This window comes from Leptosomus discolor, chromosome 12 (genome assembly GCF_034619465.1).
Source record: "Leptosomus discolor isolate bLepDis1 chromosome 12, bLepDis1.hap2, whole genome shotgun sequence".
NCBI lineage: Eukaryota > Metazoa > Chordata > Aves > Leptosomiformes > Leptosomidae > Leptosomus > Leptosomus discolor.
In genome coordinates, this window is record NC_141402.1 from 11082159 (window position 1) to 11100141 (window position 17983).

Genomic DNA, 17983 nt, shown 5'->3' on the forward strand with positions numbered 1-17983 from the left:
GCTGCAAGCAGCATTTCCTGGCCATAGCAACTACAGGCTTATGAAGGAGCTGCTGTGCCTCAAAGAGATCATTGATCAAGATAACACGCCTGAACATACCGTGCTTTCTGTTGACCCGCATCCAGCTCAAATATTTGCCACCAAGTCAGCTGAAAGGAAGAGCAGTCGGACAGCGCTCTGCTTTCCCACCAGCACCTCCGGATCCTCAGCTGGGCACTTGCTTCAGTGCCACTGCAAGGAGGAAAGCAGAGGCCAGCGAGGCAGCCCAGCCCAGCGGCTGCTGCTCGGCAGCGAAAGCCTGGAGATAACGATACTTGTCTGGGGTAGTTACTTAACTTTCCTTAAGTGATCCGCCCAAATCCCGAAGAGATGTTCTACTGATGGTACTGTCTAGGGTTTGGTTTCTCCTGTAGCCTGGCCTGGTTGTAGCCCCTACCTGGAGTAACCTAAGCACCTAGCACTAACCCCCCTCTCCCCTCGCTCCGTCTATCAGTTATCTGGAAGTGCTGTAGCTCTGCTGATGCCCCTCCACGGGGTCCAGCCTCCCCAACCCTTATTTGGCATTGCCTAACTCAGCCATTGCCTGGCCATCACCAACAGAAAGTGAAGCGCAGCCTCACTTCAGCCCATCATAGCTGTGGTTGCTGCCTTACACTACCTGCAGACTTTCTCAGCCTGGCCTTGCCTGGCCAAAAGCCTCCTGCACCTCTGCCGGAGGCCAGGCTAAGCCTACGCACTGTCCCCTCTAGACCAGCCTTGTTGCTTCCTAGACCTGCTCCACTGGAGCCCTCGTCACCCGCCCAGCTAGGCAAACCCATGCCCCCAATGTTGCGGTCCATGGCTTGGCCCCGCTGCAGCACAGCCAAGCTGCAGCAATGTTGCTAACTGGGCCGCAGGACGCTTTGCAGCCCGCAGTGCCCAGACGAGAGCTCCTCTGCCACCGCTGGGCAGCATGGCCAAGCTCTCCTGTGTCTTTCTGCGAGCAGGTGTAAAGGGACATGTCTCTGTCTAACACTGTGAGGCACTGATGGATTAGCAGATCACGCTGTGCGACTGTTAAGTGCTTATTTTATTCCCAGTCAGAGCAATATGCCCAAATGCATCTCTCCAAAACTGGAGGAAAGAACAAATACCTCATTGGTATACATCAACGTTACAGACAGGAACATATGACACAGACTACCAGAGAAAATGTACATTCGAAACAGAACTGCTGACTTGAACCCAACATGAGTCTTGAGGGGCAGCATGGCCTAAGAACCCAGATCTGAGGCAGCCCCTAGGCCCAGGGCGACAACTCATGTCTGCAAGCCCTCGCCCAGTGCTCTGGACTAGACACTAATCACTCCATGGCCTACGGTGTTAGAATGGCCTTAAAAAAATAAAAAAGGCAGAAGGGTTTTATGCCTCTCTTTCAACAGGACTGATGGCAAGCCTGAAACACAGCATCAGGGAAACCGCCGATGATTCTTCGCAGGGGGAGAAAACACCTGGATTTCTCAGACCTGCAGCTGCAGGTTGACTTTGGGTGTTGCAACCTGGCCTTGTATACAGACTTTTGGTTTTCAGAATGAGAATTAAATAGTGCTTACAGAGTTATGCTGAACCCAAACCTGTCTTGAAAGAGTTGAATCTCCATAGACGACCATAGCCTTTCAGAAAGCTTGCATGAAATTTCCCCATCATTAGTGGGTCATTAGTTGAGGCCCCTTATGAGATGAGGAACAGGAGGAGAAGGGCACCTCAGCAGCAATGAATGAGCAGGTAAAAAGCAGAGGCACTTCCAGCCTTACACAAGATGTTCAGACCGCAAAACCGGGAGGTTAGCTCAGCACAGCTCATGCCAGTCCCACAACAGTGCCCGTTTCCCAGCTGGGCAGACCAGTTTTTAAAATGTCCTGCTTTTCACCAAACTTCATGAGGGGTCACACCTTCACTACTACAGGGGCATAGTTCACTGGGCGGACGTGAGGAATATCCTTTTGAAATGGCAAGGGAAATTTTACTTTCACTTAGATTCGAGTCTTTCCCAGGCCAGCAGCGTTTTGGATTTTTACCTATTTGTAAAACTGGAGCACAAACAGACCCAAATGCTCACACCTGGTGTTTCTGGCAGAACACAGTTTCAGAAATAAGTTATAAATAAATATACATAACGTGAGTATTAATTCATGAAAGGCTACTTTAGCCACTACTCAACTGACAGACACTTCAGTCTCTGAATTCCTCCATGTTTCTGAAATCAAGGTCAAGAAGTGGAAGTGCAGGAAAGGCTCACAAATGCACTCTGAACTGCTTGGGACTGGCAGAACTGGCACGTGAGTATAGACCAAATGGAGCTCTGGTCACAAGTCAATCAATGTCCAGCTCCTCGGGAAGACACTGGCCTTTGAGGGGGGAGCAGCCCCAGGACATTGTCACTCCAGGTAGCAGAGGGACCCCATACGACACCCAGTTCTTTCTGCTGGGTGCTACATCATAGCTATGGCAGAGTCCTCAGTGCTGCTCTCCTGCTCCAAGCCCACCCGGCGGATGGACTCCCTGTATTTCTGCCGTCCCAGCTCCACGACGGTTTCGACCTCCTCAGCGATGTCCTGGCGGCCACTCTCTTTCATGGCTGTAATCAACTTGCTCACACAGTCAGGATCCTCCAAGTTTTGCTGAGCCCATGAGAAAAGCATGTCCAGGATCTGCTTATCAAGGTCCTCTCTGAAGAAAGGGGGAAGCACAGAAGTAACGAACACGCTCCCCAAAGAGGCCTTACCTGAGTCCTATCCCGTGACTGGAGCCCCATGGAAGCCATCCAGCACACAAAGCACAGGAAGGCCTGCCTTTTCCCCTCCCATCGTACAGGGGCTGCAGTTCCTGCACTAAAATCTCTCTAGAAATTTTATTGCTAATGGAAATATAAAATTAAAGCATTCTGCTTTTGAATGTAAATTCCCCCCAGAAGCAGTAGTTTGGTCTTGACAAGTCTCATTTTCTCCCACTGCTCTGGCTTTTTGGTCAGACTGCACGTCCCATGACACACCAGAAGCTCTTTTTGAATAGCGATTATATTCACGATTAATGCCACAGACCACTGCTCATTGTCAGAGATGGAGTCTGGCCAGGAATCCACATCACAGAACAAAACAGGAATGCGACTCATCTGAACTACAAAGCTCATCAGGTTTGTTATTTCCCAATTTTGATTTTCAAACATAAAGCATTGTTTTATAACGGCAAGAGAAAATAACTGGTTTTCAATTAAAAAAAAGGAATGTTTTGAGAAGAACCGTCAGTCAACCCATCTTTTATCCAGTGAAACAATTGCAGTGGGAAAACTTTCAGCCAGCCAAGCATCAACTTGTATTACACTGCAGATAGATAGACAGATAGACAGACAGAATGCCTTGCTGTGGCTCACGGTGTCCTGCCGTACCTGTTATTGTACCCTATGCGCTCAATCTGCTGATAGGTCAGGCCCAGGTTCAGGCCGATGGTCTGCCAGTCCGCTCCCACGCGCCTGGCGATGCTCAGCAGGTTGGCCTGCGTCAGGTAGCCCGTCTCGGCATTGCCCAGGTTCAAGGGAGGGAAGGAGAAGCCATTCAAGGGACTGGGGTTCTCCCCCCCGCGGGGTTTCAATCGCTGTGTCACAGAGAAGCGAGAGAGAGAACATGCTAAAGGAATTGTATTTGTAGAGGACAGTGTCAGGCCATTTGGTCTCCACACTGAAATTTCCTTCCTCCTACTGGGAAGGAAGGAAGATCCTGGGGATGAGGAGTCAGGCTGTAGGAAGCAAGGAGCGCTCACGCTGGCAATGACCAGCAACGCCCACTGCCTCTGAAAAATATCCTCGTGTTCACAGGCGTAACTCACACTGGAAATTTCCTTTCTTGCCTCTACAGAGCATTTGTCACTGAACTGTCTCCCCAAAGCCCGTCTGCCTCAGGGTAAGCGAGCACTTGGTCTAGATTTGTAGTTGAGGCTGCACGTGTCAGAGAGGGACGTGTGATCATGGCACATGATCTGAAGGGAAGCATTCACCCTCAAAGGTATTTATTATCTTAAGCTTCCCAAAAATCAATTAAATTCCGCAAGCAAAAGTTGCATTTCTCACGGAACATACAGCCTAGCCCTGAAAGGCCAGCAGCTCACACCAGAACACCGATACTCAACGCCTCTGTTCCAATCCAGCCTAACGACCTCATCCCAGACCTTTCTTCTTTGCGGCTGCGTGAGCTGCATGACTAAGAAATTTATAAACAAAGCCAACATGTCCCTTAATTACAGCAAGCTTCCTCCTGTTCTGTATCCCTTCTCCATTCAAAGGATCCACCCTCTCTGAGCACCCATCCAACAAGCCTGGGCTTGACAGGCAAGATGAGCGGCAAAGATGGAGACCACTCCCAGCTGTTCACGTTTCTCTTCTCAGAAGAGCTCATGGGGAGTGGGAAATCTCCACCACGATACGGCTGGGCAGCCGTTTCTTGCAGTCATTCATTGCACCCGTTCTCATGGAGGAAGACAAAATTAGCTGAGCAGGGAGGCCGTGCTCTTGCCCTATCTACATTGATTTTTCTGGAGGAGACAAAACAACTCACAGGCAGTTTGATGGGCAGAGTAGCGAGCCAGAGGGAGTCTGGTCCTTTCCTCCTCCTGCTGGCATCTTCAGGGATGCTCTCAGGAACAGCCCCTCGGTAGAAAGAGACCTTTGCAAACAGAAAGCGCGCAGTGAGGCTCAGATTCAAGCACGGTGGCCAAGCCTGTTTGCACCACGTCTTTTCTGCCTGGGAAAGAATGAATCCAGCTTTTCACACCTATCCTGTGTCCATAAATGTGGTCTCCCAATTAAGTGCAACTGGGAGGAGCACTGAAGTTCTGCCATAAAGGCTGGACTCGCTGCCAACACCCCAAGAGTTAATGGCAGGGATGTAAGTCAGAGAGCTAAGGGATGAGTGATCCTTCCTAACTACTCTTCTTGTTTATTCAGGGTTTAGTCAGTGAAATCCAAAGCCAAGAGAAAGAGGGCAGGAAAAGAGTCATGTCCAGTGCTCAGAGATTATGATGAGGAGCACTGCAAAAGCAATGATGATGACGATGAAGGAGGAAACAAAAAGTCAGCGCAACCGGCTGCTCACCTGGCCTTTTACAGCTTGGCCTTTCCTGTCCACAGGGGAGGTCACATAGATTTCCTTCATGTTCTTCAGGTGGGAGTAAAAAATGAACGAGAGACGTCCATCCACGCAGTCGGGGCGATCTGTGCAGAGGCAGCGAACACTCACCTTGGGCAGGACAGCGTGCAGCTTCTCAAGCCCAGCCAACAGCCCATCCTCCACCAGCAGCCTCCATGCTACCACCCACTCCTTCTACTCATGCCTGAAAGAATTGTAACTCCCCCCCTTCCTCACTGGGTGACAGGGGAAAGCGGAAAACTGGCTGTGGAGAAAGCAGGTCCTACAGGTGAAAAAGGAGAATGGCCACAAGGTGGAGATCAAGTTCAAGAACGGAAGGCAAGGCAAGACATTCAGATGGAGTCCAGTCCTTTCTTGGCACTTCCCTCCCATCCTTGGTCCATTCTGCCTCTTGGAGGGTAGAATCAGCTGCAATAGCATCGTGTAATGCACAAAAATAGGTCCCTTATCACTTCACCATTCCTGCAGTGGCTGCAGAAATAGGAATAGAGCTAAAGGAAAAAAAATATAATCACTACAACATTCATGTATGTAATTATCTAGAAAATAAGTTAGAGTCCAGCCTAAATCAGACAGATGGACAGACTCTGGCCTCATGAACTGAAAGACCAGTGCACTTTACTGTTCTTCACAGAGTTGTGCTTAATTTACACCAATGAAACTGAGCGGCACGTTCAGGTTTTGCAGAAAATGGCTCAGTTTGCAGCTATAACAGCTCCAGACACACTGGGGCATAAAACATCATCTTGAGTTTTGGTCCTGCTCCCTCCTTCCTTCTCTTCTAATGGCTTCACTAGGGGGGACTCTTTGCTCTGGATTATTTCAGAAATACCTTCTCCAAAAAAACACCTTTGTATGTGTTATCTCAGAAATGGGCAACATTAACTGGATCACCATGGGCGTTCCAGCGCAGTGCCTAAGACGCCAGGACAAGGGCACAGCTGGCTGCAGAAGCAGATCCATCACAAACACGCTCAGCTACTGCCTCTGCAGGCTGCAACAGCATGAGGGGAAATGAAAGCCTGCAAACAGCACTTTATCGGGAAAAGCAGACACAAAAGTTGGGAGACCAGAGAATGTAACAAGTTCAATGTCCATGGGCTGGCTGCTGCGAGTGGTGGGTGAGCTGGAGACAGAGTGGGATGTCATGGAGGAGTGCAGCCCCCCGCAGAAACATGCCTAGGGCTAGGGAAGCGAAGAGGTAGGAGCAGAAAGGAGCCCAGTGCTACCATACCCATATCAATGCTGATGCCTCGCTCAAAAGCTGCAAAAAATTGCTCTCCCTCAAACATCTCCACCATGTCGGATGGCTCAGGTCCTCGATAGCGGTCCTGCAGCTTCTTCAGCACGGGGTCAACCTGATAAGGACAACGCAGGACCCAGTCTGTGGTCTGAAGCACATCTGTCCCCCGACCCACGTCCCTGTGCCCGTGATGTTCCTCTCACCCACCTTCATCAGGGAAAGTCCATTTCACATGGAAAGGACGTAAAGAAGTGAACGGACACCCACCCCCTCCTACCCCAGGTACATTCCCTACAGACCTGAAGTTGTGCTCTGAGTTTTGGGGCTTCCTATTCCTCTTCTCAGGGCAAAAGCAGACAAGCCTATGTGGACTAACAAAGACAGGCCAGCCCAAAGCCGCTCTTAAAAAACCATTTTCAGCAATGTCTCTATTTTTTTAACAGGTCAGTAACCTTCAAAGACAGGGAGGGATTTACTTGCTACCCTATCCCCCTCACAGTAGGCCACTGAAAGACATTTTCTCATGCTACAATAGCACACGGCTGAGGCCACGAGCAAGCTCATTTTGGCACTGCAGCCTGTGATCGCACTGTCAGACCTGGGGTCTCAGAGGCACTGCAGCAGTCAGCCTAGAGCCGAGGTGTCTCTTCTTCTTTCTGTCTGTAACAATAAACCTTCTCCCACCCTGTGACCAGGGTGCATGCAGACTCCTCAAACCCCCATCTCACTGTGAGTGCCATTGCTGCCTCCTCTGGAAACCATTTTATCCCAAAACCCAAGATATAAAGAATCTTTACAGATGTTTATGCCCACAGGCCATTTCAGTACAGGAGAACAAATAAAGAAAAAATGGAGCCACCAGGCCAGAGGATTATGCAGAGAGTTAGATCCACAGCCCAGTTCTGGCAGTTGGATAAGGTAACCCCCACCTCACTGAGCCGCGCTCTCTGTCAGGGTGCGCGCTCTCCAACCACAGAGGCACCCCCTTACTTTGCTGACAGACGAAGGAACGCTGCTGAGGGCCGATGGCCCTGGGGCAGAGGCGCCAGGAGAGAACGTGCGAGCGCTTCCCATCTCAACGTCAGTCAAATGAGCTCAAACTCATGGCATAAACTAACCAGACCTTGCACTGAAGCAGATTAAGGAGGGCTCATGTGTCCTATTCCACTGCTTGAACTGTAAACAGCAAGGAACTTCGGGAAGAGGAACATTCCGAACCACTCCAGCTGAAACCAAAGCAGTGCTACTGCCCACACTACTAGCCCATGTCAGACAGGTGACGTGTTGACTTTAACATCTTTGACTGAAGTTTAAGCCAACATGTTTTGCCTCGTGTTTGCTGGACACCAACAGCGTGCACATGGCCAGTCAGACGATTTTTAGCAGCCCAGTCCTCAAGGTTTGCAGGGGAGGAAATCACTGCATGGCATCCACCGATGCATAGAATGAGTTTTCCTTCTTCCCCCAGCTCCCAGCGAGCCGGTATCACACTACCAACACAGCGTGGTGACAGCATACCCCAGCCCTGACCCTGCAAGGGCAGATCATTTGGTGCACTGCTGCCCTTACATCCTACAAAGGGAGGCCCAGGAAGCTCAGGAGCAAAGCGATACAACCCAGATCAGACCTTGTGCTTGGGGACACACTGTAGCAGGACTTGCTCGGGGTCCTTCTTCCTCTGCAGAGCAATGAAGTTCACCTGGTACATACGCAGCCGCTCATAGACCTTCTTGGCAATGCCTCCGATGTAGGTCTTGGTGGTGTACCACAGCCAGTACCTGGCAGACAAGGATTTAAGAAAAAGGAGGAATCTTGCCTAGGAATAGAAGGCAGTGTCACCCCCACAAGACTGTAAAAATGATGGGTAGAGACAAAGTGCTAAGGGAACAGGTAGGGTTAATGGCATGACCCCTAGTCAGAGGGTGGGAAAAGCAAGACAGAGGAACGTCCCATCTTTTCCTCAGGACTAATCCTGCACTTACCAGGAGAAGTGGGTGACTTCAAACACTGCATAAAGATGGGTGAATTCCAGCATGACCTGACTGGTAATGTCATCCCAGGTTTGGCCCTCCGGGTCGCCGTGGAGAAGATGCAGCCTTGACCGATCCAAATTTAGCCCTAAAGACAACAAAGATCAAGAGATGCTATATGCAGCAGAAGCCTTTATTCGTGGCTTTACAAACCCAGCCACAATTTTGGGTGATTCACTTTTTAAAAGCATCAAAGTAAGGCTCATGGCCTTCTCTTCAGCATCCAGGACCGACCTTTGGTCAAAGAAGAGCGGCAATAAAAGGATGAGCTCCCCCAATGCTTCCAGGATATTCTGGCAGAATACGCAGACTTAAACTGATAGTGTGCTGACTTCCACCAACAGATTCATTAGACAATTCCCATCACCAGTATCTAGGGTTATTAATTAAGTTCTATCTCTTTCTTAAATGTACATCCCACCGACTTTTCAATCCTGATGCACTTCAGACATACAAATACCAGGTAGTGTTACAATAAGGCCAAGCTGCACCCAGAAAGATTTCACTTCTTCGCAACAAAGCCAGGAAAAGGTCAAAGAAAATAGGAATTAGGAGACAAAGGATACTGAGCACACGAACAGAGGAATCCTGGACAGGCTGAAGCTGTTTACAGCAGCATTCAGATTGGGAGACGGCTTCATGTATGATCGTACACTTTAAACTGCAGTGGCTCAGCACCTGATTCATGAGCAAGGAAGTAAGAGAGAAGGCAGACCCTTGGAGGCAGCACCTTCATTACCTGCCTCAAGCTATTCCCAATGATGAACCAAAACCTGAACTACCTTCAGCTCCCACCACCCTGCACCACACAGACACACCTTGCCGCTCCTGCAGGAACAGCAGCAGGCTTTATCATCAACAGGAGAGGCAAACAGAATTCCCAGCTTGCCATTCACGGTTTTCCGCATACGGTGTTTCTCTTTGCCAATTTTGGGAATAAACTGACCTGTGACCCCGGGCGGGAGGGGCAGCTGGATTCTCACTGGCCTGAGAAAATCCACCAGGGAGTCCTGGGAGAGGCAGAGCAGCGGACTGGCTCGACACCCTGCATCGGCTGTGATTTCCTCTATCTCTTCTGCAGAGACCAGCAGCACCTGGACGTGGCAGACAGCACGGTGAGCAGAGCAGTCAGGCACTCGCCTAGCTCCACAGCACCCAGCAGGCAAACACTGCTCTTGGCTCAGGACCCGGTGAGAAATGGAAGCGCGGTGAACTTTGGCTGAAGCCTGCGCCAATACTGGTGTCCACCTGGCACGCTGGGACAGAACAAGGTATTACAACAGCCTTTAGCACTATCTAGCAATGCTGCAGAACAATTCATTTCAGTGGGGTGGCTTTAGAATTAAATAATCCTCCCCGGGTCTCACTCATGGAGCTGTTCTGCCAGGCCTAGTATGTTTTGCAAGGGAACAAGAGGCAAAATCTCCTTGTGTTCCCTTCCCAGCAGCTACCCGCTGGTCTGCCGGAGGGAGCACTGGCAGAGTGGTGAGGAGATCCCTTTCCCACCCAGGGCAGGCTGGAGCACAGCCCGGTTTGCAGGCAGGGAAGCTAAGGCAGCAGGTGACCTGAGATGGGGCAGCCCATGAAGCATCCATGTCAGACAGGAATTACCCTAGGGCGGACATCTCACCTTTGGCTCCCCTACTTGGCATGTGTCCTGGGTTGGGCTGAACCAGTCAAGTCTCCTCTAACTAACGGCACTTTCTGAAACAGCAACACGTTTTTCCAGACAGCGACTGCTCCCAGCAGTTCCAACCCCTGATGTTTACAGCCAGCACCAAGGAATGGGATGCAGAGAGGCCCTGGCTTGTACTTGGTCTTGTAGCAACCAAGGTCACTGCTGAATCTTGTACCCCGTGTTGGGGTGCCAGGAGTGAAAAGGGTCACAAGCACGAAAAAGGTCGCCCCTGCAGGGAGGAGTGAACCGGATAGGTGACCCAAACCTGACCCACAGAGTGTTCCACCCCACAGACGTCATGGTCAGTGTAAAGCTGAGGGGTCACGAGGGTCAATCTTTCTTCTTCGACGGCCGACGTCTGAGGAGGACTCTGTCTGTCCTTCTGTCGTCGATCCCGATCCGTGCATCCCTGAATCCAGTGCCTGAGTCCAGCTCCTGCATCCCATCCCTGTCTGCTGCCCAGTCCAGCCTGGGACTGCCCCAGTGCCAGCCCTGCAGTGTGGCGGTGATATATCGTCATTAGGGTGGGGGGAGCTGGGTTCGGTATTGGTTTTGTATCTATTTATCTATTTCATTATTTCCTTATTCTTATCATCTTTCCTTTTACTGTTATTATTTCATTAAAGCTGTTTTAGTTTTCTTTTCCAAACCATAAAGTCTCTCTCCCTTGTTCTCTTTCCTTTTCCCTTCTGGGAGGGGAGAGGGGTTAATAGAGAGCGTCTGTCATTCGTCAGTGGCCGGCCCAGCCTCAACCTGTGACAACACGGGACAACAGCTGTACTAGGGCTGACCAGAGCCTGTTTTTTAAAGCATGCATACCTGCAGCTTGACGCTGCGAGTCTCTTCAGTGACTCCAGGAGGAAAGGTCACTTTGATGCTTGGATCCACGCTGGAAAAGAGCAATGTCCCCTCTGTTGGCACTTTACATTCATTCTGCACAAGTCGAGCCACAACGAGGAACCAAGAGAAGTGAAGGACACTACAGTGAGCCACATGCTTCTGTAACATAAGACAGGGAAGAAGAGAAAACATATAGACATATAACATAATACAATAAAGGCAGGAACAAAAGTGCCAGTAACAGCTTGAGCAGAAGAAAGCACTAGAACAGGGATGAAGCACGGCAGGCTGCAACTCAACACCTTCAGGAGAGACACCTCCATGAGAGAGGAAACCTGGAGCTGAAATCCCGCACATTTTAGAGCAGTGGGTCAAAATACAGCTCATGAGATGTTTCAAATGGGCTCACTCCCAGCTAGGCAAAACCAAAGAGAGGAACAGCAGCAATGTGTGTCGCTGGTCATTCCAACCTGCTTACCTTTGATTTTCTTTTCTGCTCCACTCTTGTCCTCAGATCGCTCCAGCTCTGCCCACTGAAGGTCCGAACTACTACCTCACGCTGGTGAAGCGTTTGAGGGGAGGTATATGGCATCCAGATCTGCACCTCCTGGCAACAAGCATTCCCATGAGACACCACCAGAAAGGATTACACCCAGCCTAGCTCTGCTCTGTGCAGCCAGGAAGGGGGAGGGCGAAGCACAGCCTGTAGGCAGGGAGCGGAGGAGGACATAGGCATCTGCTTGGTCCTGCAGCCTCCAGGGAGGCGACAGGAGATGTCAGGTCTGCTGTGTAGCGTGATGGCAGGAAAAGTGCAGCAGCTTGTGGGCAGAAAGGGCAAAGCAACTTTTGCAGTGAGCTGCTGTCAGCCATGACAGGGCTGGCGGTGTAAGTACTCACCAGCTTGAAGGAAAACCACACAATCAGACTTTTAGGGAAGGATGTGAACCATCCTCCTCGCAGGCTAAGGGCAAATGCTGGAAGAGCATGTACCCTCTGGCGCAGGAGAAAGGTTGTGAGTGAGGAAGGTTATAGCTCAGCGCAAGCAGGAGCAGTAGGGAAGGCAAAGGAGCCAGACCAGCACAGTGCCAGAGAAGCTGGCTGTGTCCTTTGCAGCGGGGCTTCTTTGAAAGGCAATCCTGCGGCTACTTAAAAGCAACAGTGATGGGGTTAGCTGTCTCAAAAGTCCCACTCTCTCACAAGGCTCTGCCAAGCTCCTGCAGAGGCAGACTAATCAGGAGGTGCCCTGGATGTGTCCTCACCTGCTGGAATTTGACCCCATGAGGCTGCAGCTCTAGGACTCTACTTAGCAGGACATCATGGTGTCTCAGCTTCACCCACTGAGGGTCCGGTGCAAGGGTTCGGAAGTAGATCCGCAGAGGGTCACAGGCAGCCCCCGGTGGAAAGTAGAAATGGATACCACAGGCCAGGACCACTTTGCAGCCTTCAGAGGTGACAGTAAAGCTTCCAGGAGAAATGCATGAATGTACAACATCATGCGACGACTTCACCCCCCCAAAAGCTCCTACCTTGCGTTTGACTGGCCTGCCAAGGCCATACACACACGTGCAACACCCACCATGCACCAATCTTGTCTGGGACCTTGTTACACCATAATAGAAGTTCTTAATAACAGAGGCTTACCTGTCCTCTCCTGATGCAAGGAAGAGCCTTCGTAGCCCTCCGGCACTGGATTCACCTGCGGCAATACAACAGGTTGGGTAGGAGGAGGAGACAGAGGTTATTTAAATCAGGGTAGACAAGAAAGGCTGAACTTGTATTTCAGTTTTGGCTTAATCCTAATCTGACAGAAGCCATGAACAGAACGCTGCTGACACTGCAGCAGGCTTCAGATCAAGCAGCAGCAGGACCAGAAGAGACCTAGGGCTCCCGAGATGCACTGGAAATGCTGACTGTCCCCCAGGAAAACTCAGAAGCAGGGGGAATTTGGGAATATTTCAATCTACCCCACCTGCAGCCATAAGGGTCGCCTTTGATTGCCTGGGGCCACCCCTGGGAATCAGCACTTGCTCTAGTGAATGTGAGCACCATTGGGAAACCCTGCTCAGATTCCTGTTCATTCATCACCTTCATCTTGGATAAAGAGTTGCTCCTCTACAGTACCCCACGGAAGCAGGAGGGGACTGCACAGCAGAATGACCTCTTATTGCTCTCTGTGCTCCTAGCTGGAACCACCACAGCCTTAGGGCCATGCAGCAAGTCCAAGAACTGGTGCTCACCTCTGCTAAAAAGGCTGGACCCCTTCAGAGGCCTCCTATGATCCGTTTCTTGTGAATCCCATTTTCACTTCCAGTGTAAAACCTTTCCTAGCAAGCCCATTTCCAGCGACCGCTGAGCCCTTCAGACCAGGTTTGGGCTTGTAAAAACAGAACTAGGACTGTCTGCAGCCTTACAACCTAGTCATTATTCCAGACAAATAAACACAGATCTGATTCCCCCCTGCTTGTCTTCTCTAGTCCAACCCCATCCACGCCACGCTGGGCTGAGTGAGGGACCGTGCTGCACTGAGTGAGGGAACAGCTGGGTAGCAGAAGCCTTGCAATTACCAGCCTGCGGGGATGGCTCAGTCTCTCCTAAGGGATTGCCTCGGAGGCGCACGAACGGCGAGGTCTGGATCTCGGGGGGGACAGCACGGAGGCAGTTGTTCTGCAGATCAAGTCTGGACAAGTTGGGCAGGCTGGCAAGTGAGGCAGGGACTGTCACCAGGAGGTTGCTGTGGAGATGCAGCCGCCGCAGAGACTTCAGATTGGCTGAGGGTCAGAAGAAGAAGCACCCCGCCTCTGTGCTGTTAATTGCATCGCGTGTCAGCGCTCACCCCCTGCCGCCCTCCTCACCACACGCACACGCACACACACACGCACACACACTATGGGAAAAGCACAAGAGCCCAACGTTTCTTTAGCTCACAAAATACAGGGGTCCAGGGAGTTAGCTGAGAGGCAACGTGCCCTCCTCTGTCCTCTGCGTTTCAGCACCCAGCTAGGAGTATGGATATAAGACGCTTCCATAACAGCATCAGCGACAGCCCCAGGCACAAAGTAGTACAGGACCCAAGGGCCTGGAAGCTGGGCAGCAGAAGTCAGAGCCCAGTTCTGCAGACTGGTCCACACTGGACAGTGTGATTTCAAGCCCAGATGTGCATCCCATTAAACCCCAGCTCTTCTGTTTCTAATCCTGGGTGCTACCAAACACGAGCCAGGCCAGATCCTTGGCTATCATGAGCAGTATTCACATCTTAGCAGTCTTGCTGATCCACAGAAGCAGAAAGCGTGGTCCAGAGAGTCATTAACGCTCAAAGGGACTGACTGAACCAAGGATGTTTCTTTGGGATGTCCTTTCCATTTGGCTTTAATGTAACAGATGGTTTGGGCTGACAAATCTGGGGACAGAAACCGAGGGCCTCAGGGGTCCTAGACTGTACCAAAAGCTCAGCAAGCCCAGGTCCTTCTTTTCCCCTCAAAACCACTTACCTAAGGAGTCTGGGATGCTCGATAAGCGATTCCCAGAGAGATCCAGCTCTGTGCAGTTGTGCAGATTCCCAACTTCTTTGGGGAGAAATTCCAAAGCATTTTCTGAGAGATCCAGGTCCTGCAGCACTGCCAGGTCCCCAATGCTCTGAGGTAAGTCCTTCAGCTGATTTTTCATAGCAGAGAAGAAAGTCAGCTTGCTCAGAGCGCCAAAGTCATCAGGGAGTGCCACCAGGCTGTTGTGGCTCACCAGGAGCACGCGGAGGCTGGGGAGGTGGAGGATGCAGCTGGGCAAGGTGGAAAGGCTGTTGAAGCTGAGATCCAGGTGGGTGAGACACCTCAGGTTCCCAACGTCTGGTGGCAAGCTTGTTAGGGAGCCGCGCTGACATGAACCAAACTCATCCCTGGCATGGCCACCTGGGTGTGGAGGGAAGCGCAGGAAGAGGTCAATATGACACAGGGACACCTCACCAGCCTCACGTGGGACTCCTCAGCACAGGGACCCAGAAGATGGCAAGTTGCTGATCACCGTGAGCAGCCCTGATTACAAAGGACTCATAGAGAAGTTAGTTCTCTGCTCCTTGCCTCAGTTTCCTGATCAGCGAAAGGGGTATAATGGCGAAAACCTGTTATGAAATCAAGCGATACCACAGTCAACCAGCAGAGCTCCGCTAAACACATCTGGAGTCGAAGCTCAGGAAGAGCCATGCCACACATCTACCACCCTTCAGAAGGGTGGCCCACACCTGTCCAAGCCTCCCACTCTCCTTCCCCACCAACACACAATACTTGATGTGGCCAACACACAACTTTATGGACTAAGGAGACATTCCTTGCCCCCCAGGCTTTGCCCGTGCTCTTGAGGGACAAACAGCCCTGAGGACTGAGATCTGCCCTTGCAAGACTGGAGAGCAGACATGAGGAAAGCAGTGAAAATGTAGAAAAAAAAACAGATAATTCAGTGTTGTGTAGGTCAGGCAGCACAGAGAGGGAAGGATACAAGTCCCCCAGCCCAGCTTGTGACACTCAATCTGAAGAAGGGCTGCACCCATGGGAAAATAAGCTGAGCAAACAAAAGGAAACCAAAAATTCTCCATCATCATCTATTCTCCCTCCACTCTCGTCCGTTTGTACACACACACAGCAGAGGGCAGCAAACATTTTTTACGCTGCATAATGATGGAAAATGAGAACAATCAAACTAACGGACACATTGCACTTTGTACAGAAGGAAATCTTGGCAAACTGTTTTATTGCACTTCAGGATGCTCAGGGTGTGTGCCCATCTCACAAAGCAAGCCTGAGAGAAGGTATCGCTGTTATCCTCACCTTACTAAAGGCGGAAAAGACAAATGAAATCATTCACATGAGAAATCTGTGGCAGATATAGAAATGAACTTCAGTCTTTTTAGTTCTCAGCTAGAACCCAGAATTTTGGCCACAAACTCCCCCTTTTCTCTCTTATTTCTTTTTAAAGTTCCACCTCCCAAAGAGCATATGATTCAGCCTGATACAGAAATTGCACCATTTATATTGAGATCCTCCTACAATAACGAGATGAGAAAGTCAAAGAATGATCTAGTATTTATAGGTCTAACAGTTATTACAGCTTGCCAAATTACCTGCATGCCCTGAGTCATTTTGATAAAACGTTGAGCAGCCTTTTCTCGTCTGTCTTGAATTCTGCTAAACCTATGCTCGCTGACACTAAGCAAGGATTAAGCTGGGATTGATTCAGCTGGAAACGCAGCGAAGACAGCTCATTATACTCCCAAAAATGAAAGAGGGGCTGAACATTTTCCAAAAAAATCCAACACCTCTCAATCCCCCTCTTCTTGCGTAACTCTGCAAAAAAATTGCTCTTCTTATAGAGGATGGCTAAAGAAAATGCTGCAGCGTCAACCCAAGCAGACTCCAAAAAGCGGTTCCCAGGCAGCTGTAGAAACAAGGGAAGGAAATAAGGGTCTAGAAGATATGTCTTGTGGAAACCTGTGTGCAGCAGCTCTGAGCAAGGCTAAGAGCCAAAGCTGTAGTAAGGGGCACCAGAATTAAATAATTCCAAGGCCAGTTTGTCCTGCTGATGTGGAGAGAAGGATCAAAAAAAAAAAAAAATGCTGAGCCTAGAAAAGTTGGATGGTGACAGGCCCAGGAATTTACCTTTGAGCACCAGGGATTTCAGGTGCTTCAGATGAGGAAGGATGCCCAGCGTGCTGCCAAGGAGGCGATCGTTGCTGCTGAGCCGGAGGAACTCCACCTGGACGACCTCTCCCCGTCGCCCCTCAAACAGCTGGAGGAACCAGCAGCAGCCGTCAGGATAAACATCCAGGTTCAGCCTGTTGTCTGCAAGGCAGGAGCCAGCAAGCGCAGCAGCCCCCGAAGCCCCCTCCCCGCTCTTGTCCCCGAGCCCCAGCAGCTCTGCCATCTTCTGCGTCTCGTCCACGGGGTCCAGACATGCTCTGACTTGCCAGGCAGGCAGGCGCCAGCGGCACCACAAGGCAGCCGGGACAAGGAGGAGGAGGAGGAGGAAAGATGGCTCTGAAAGAGAACACAAGTGCACGATGAAGGCCTCCTGCCCTAGCCCAGAGTGGCTGGAAACAGTTCATCATCCCAGCGAGAGGGCAGGAGGGATTACATGCGCGTTGCTGAAAGCTTTGTGGGCAGACAGCGCAGGAATGCAGGTGATGGATGCCACGGAGGCTTCTCCCCTGAGGGAAAACCTCTGAGTTTTCCCAGCTGACATCTCGGCAGGGAATGGAGCAATGACCCACCATCAGAAAAAATAATAATATTAACTTTAAAAGATATAAATGCAAACGCCTGCGCCTTATACAGATTTCAAAGTATCTTAGTGGGAAGGTTTACAAGGGGACAGGGAAAGCAGGGCAGGGATAGCTGAGCCAGCAGCAGAGCCCGGAGGCTGCTCGCAGGCTGCAACGGGTCCTCATCAAACCCAGTTGTGAAACCGGGCGCCAACAGATAAAAGTGAGCGGAGATGAAAATGGGCAAAGGGCAGCAGAGCAACAGTGGCAGGGCCAGGGAGGGGGTTAGGAAAGGCACACCTGTGGCACGGGAGCACTGGACTGTGCCGTAGGACCGGGGCTCTTGCAGATTTGCCTCCACAGGGATGCTGTAACTCAGCAAACCGGGCATGAAGCCATGGCCAGCTAGTCACTGGGTACTTACCAGCTTGTCCTTGTCTCCTCCCCTCACAGTACCCTCCACGGACAAAGAGAAAGGGGAAAAGTAGATATCACGTAGTGCATGCTAAGAAGGATTTAAACCTAAAGGAGCAGAGGTATGAAATTGGAACAAATTAATTATTCCTGTGCTTTCTTGGTGTGAAGAAGCCTTCATCCACCCAAGACTTTCAAAGTCAGCCACTATTATCATAGCACACTGGTAGTGCAAGGTAAACAGGCACCATGCTTGTTTTTATACCAGTACTCACATACTTCCAGGTCCCTGGTTTCTGCTCTTTCCACTTCCTTTATCTTTTGCAACTCCTCCTGAGCTTGGAAATTAAACTAGCT

At 50.7% G+C, this 17983-nt stretch overlaps 1 protein-coding gene across 1 annotated transcript; it reads right to left on the reverse strand.

The window, feature by feature from the left end:
• Positions 1-1051: 1051 nt before the first annotated feature.
• Positions 1052-16887, reverse strand: PIDD1 (p53-induced death domain protein 1). Its single transcript, XM_086472057.1, has 15 exons — positions 16611-16887; positions 14457-14870; positions 13533-13736; positions 12610-12664; positions 12228-12429; positions 11447-11575; positions 10948-11127; positions 9397-9544; positions 8403-8538; positions 8048-8198; positions 6412-6535; positions 5124-5242; positions 4587-4694; positions 3425-3630; positions 1052-2709 (listed from the first exon to the last, which is right to left on the reverse strand). Exons 1-15 carry the CDS (start codon positions 16873-16875, stop codon positions 2472-2474), a joined length of 2679 nt encoding a protein of 892 aa, XP_086328183.1. The 5' UTR covers positions 16876-16887; the 3' UTR covers positions 1052-2471.
• Between the last annotated feature and the right edge of the window lie 1096 nt (positions 16888-17983).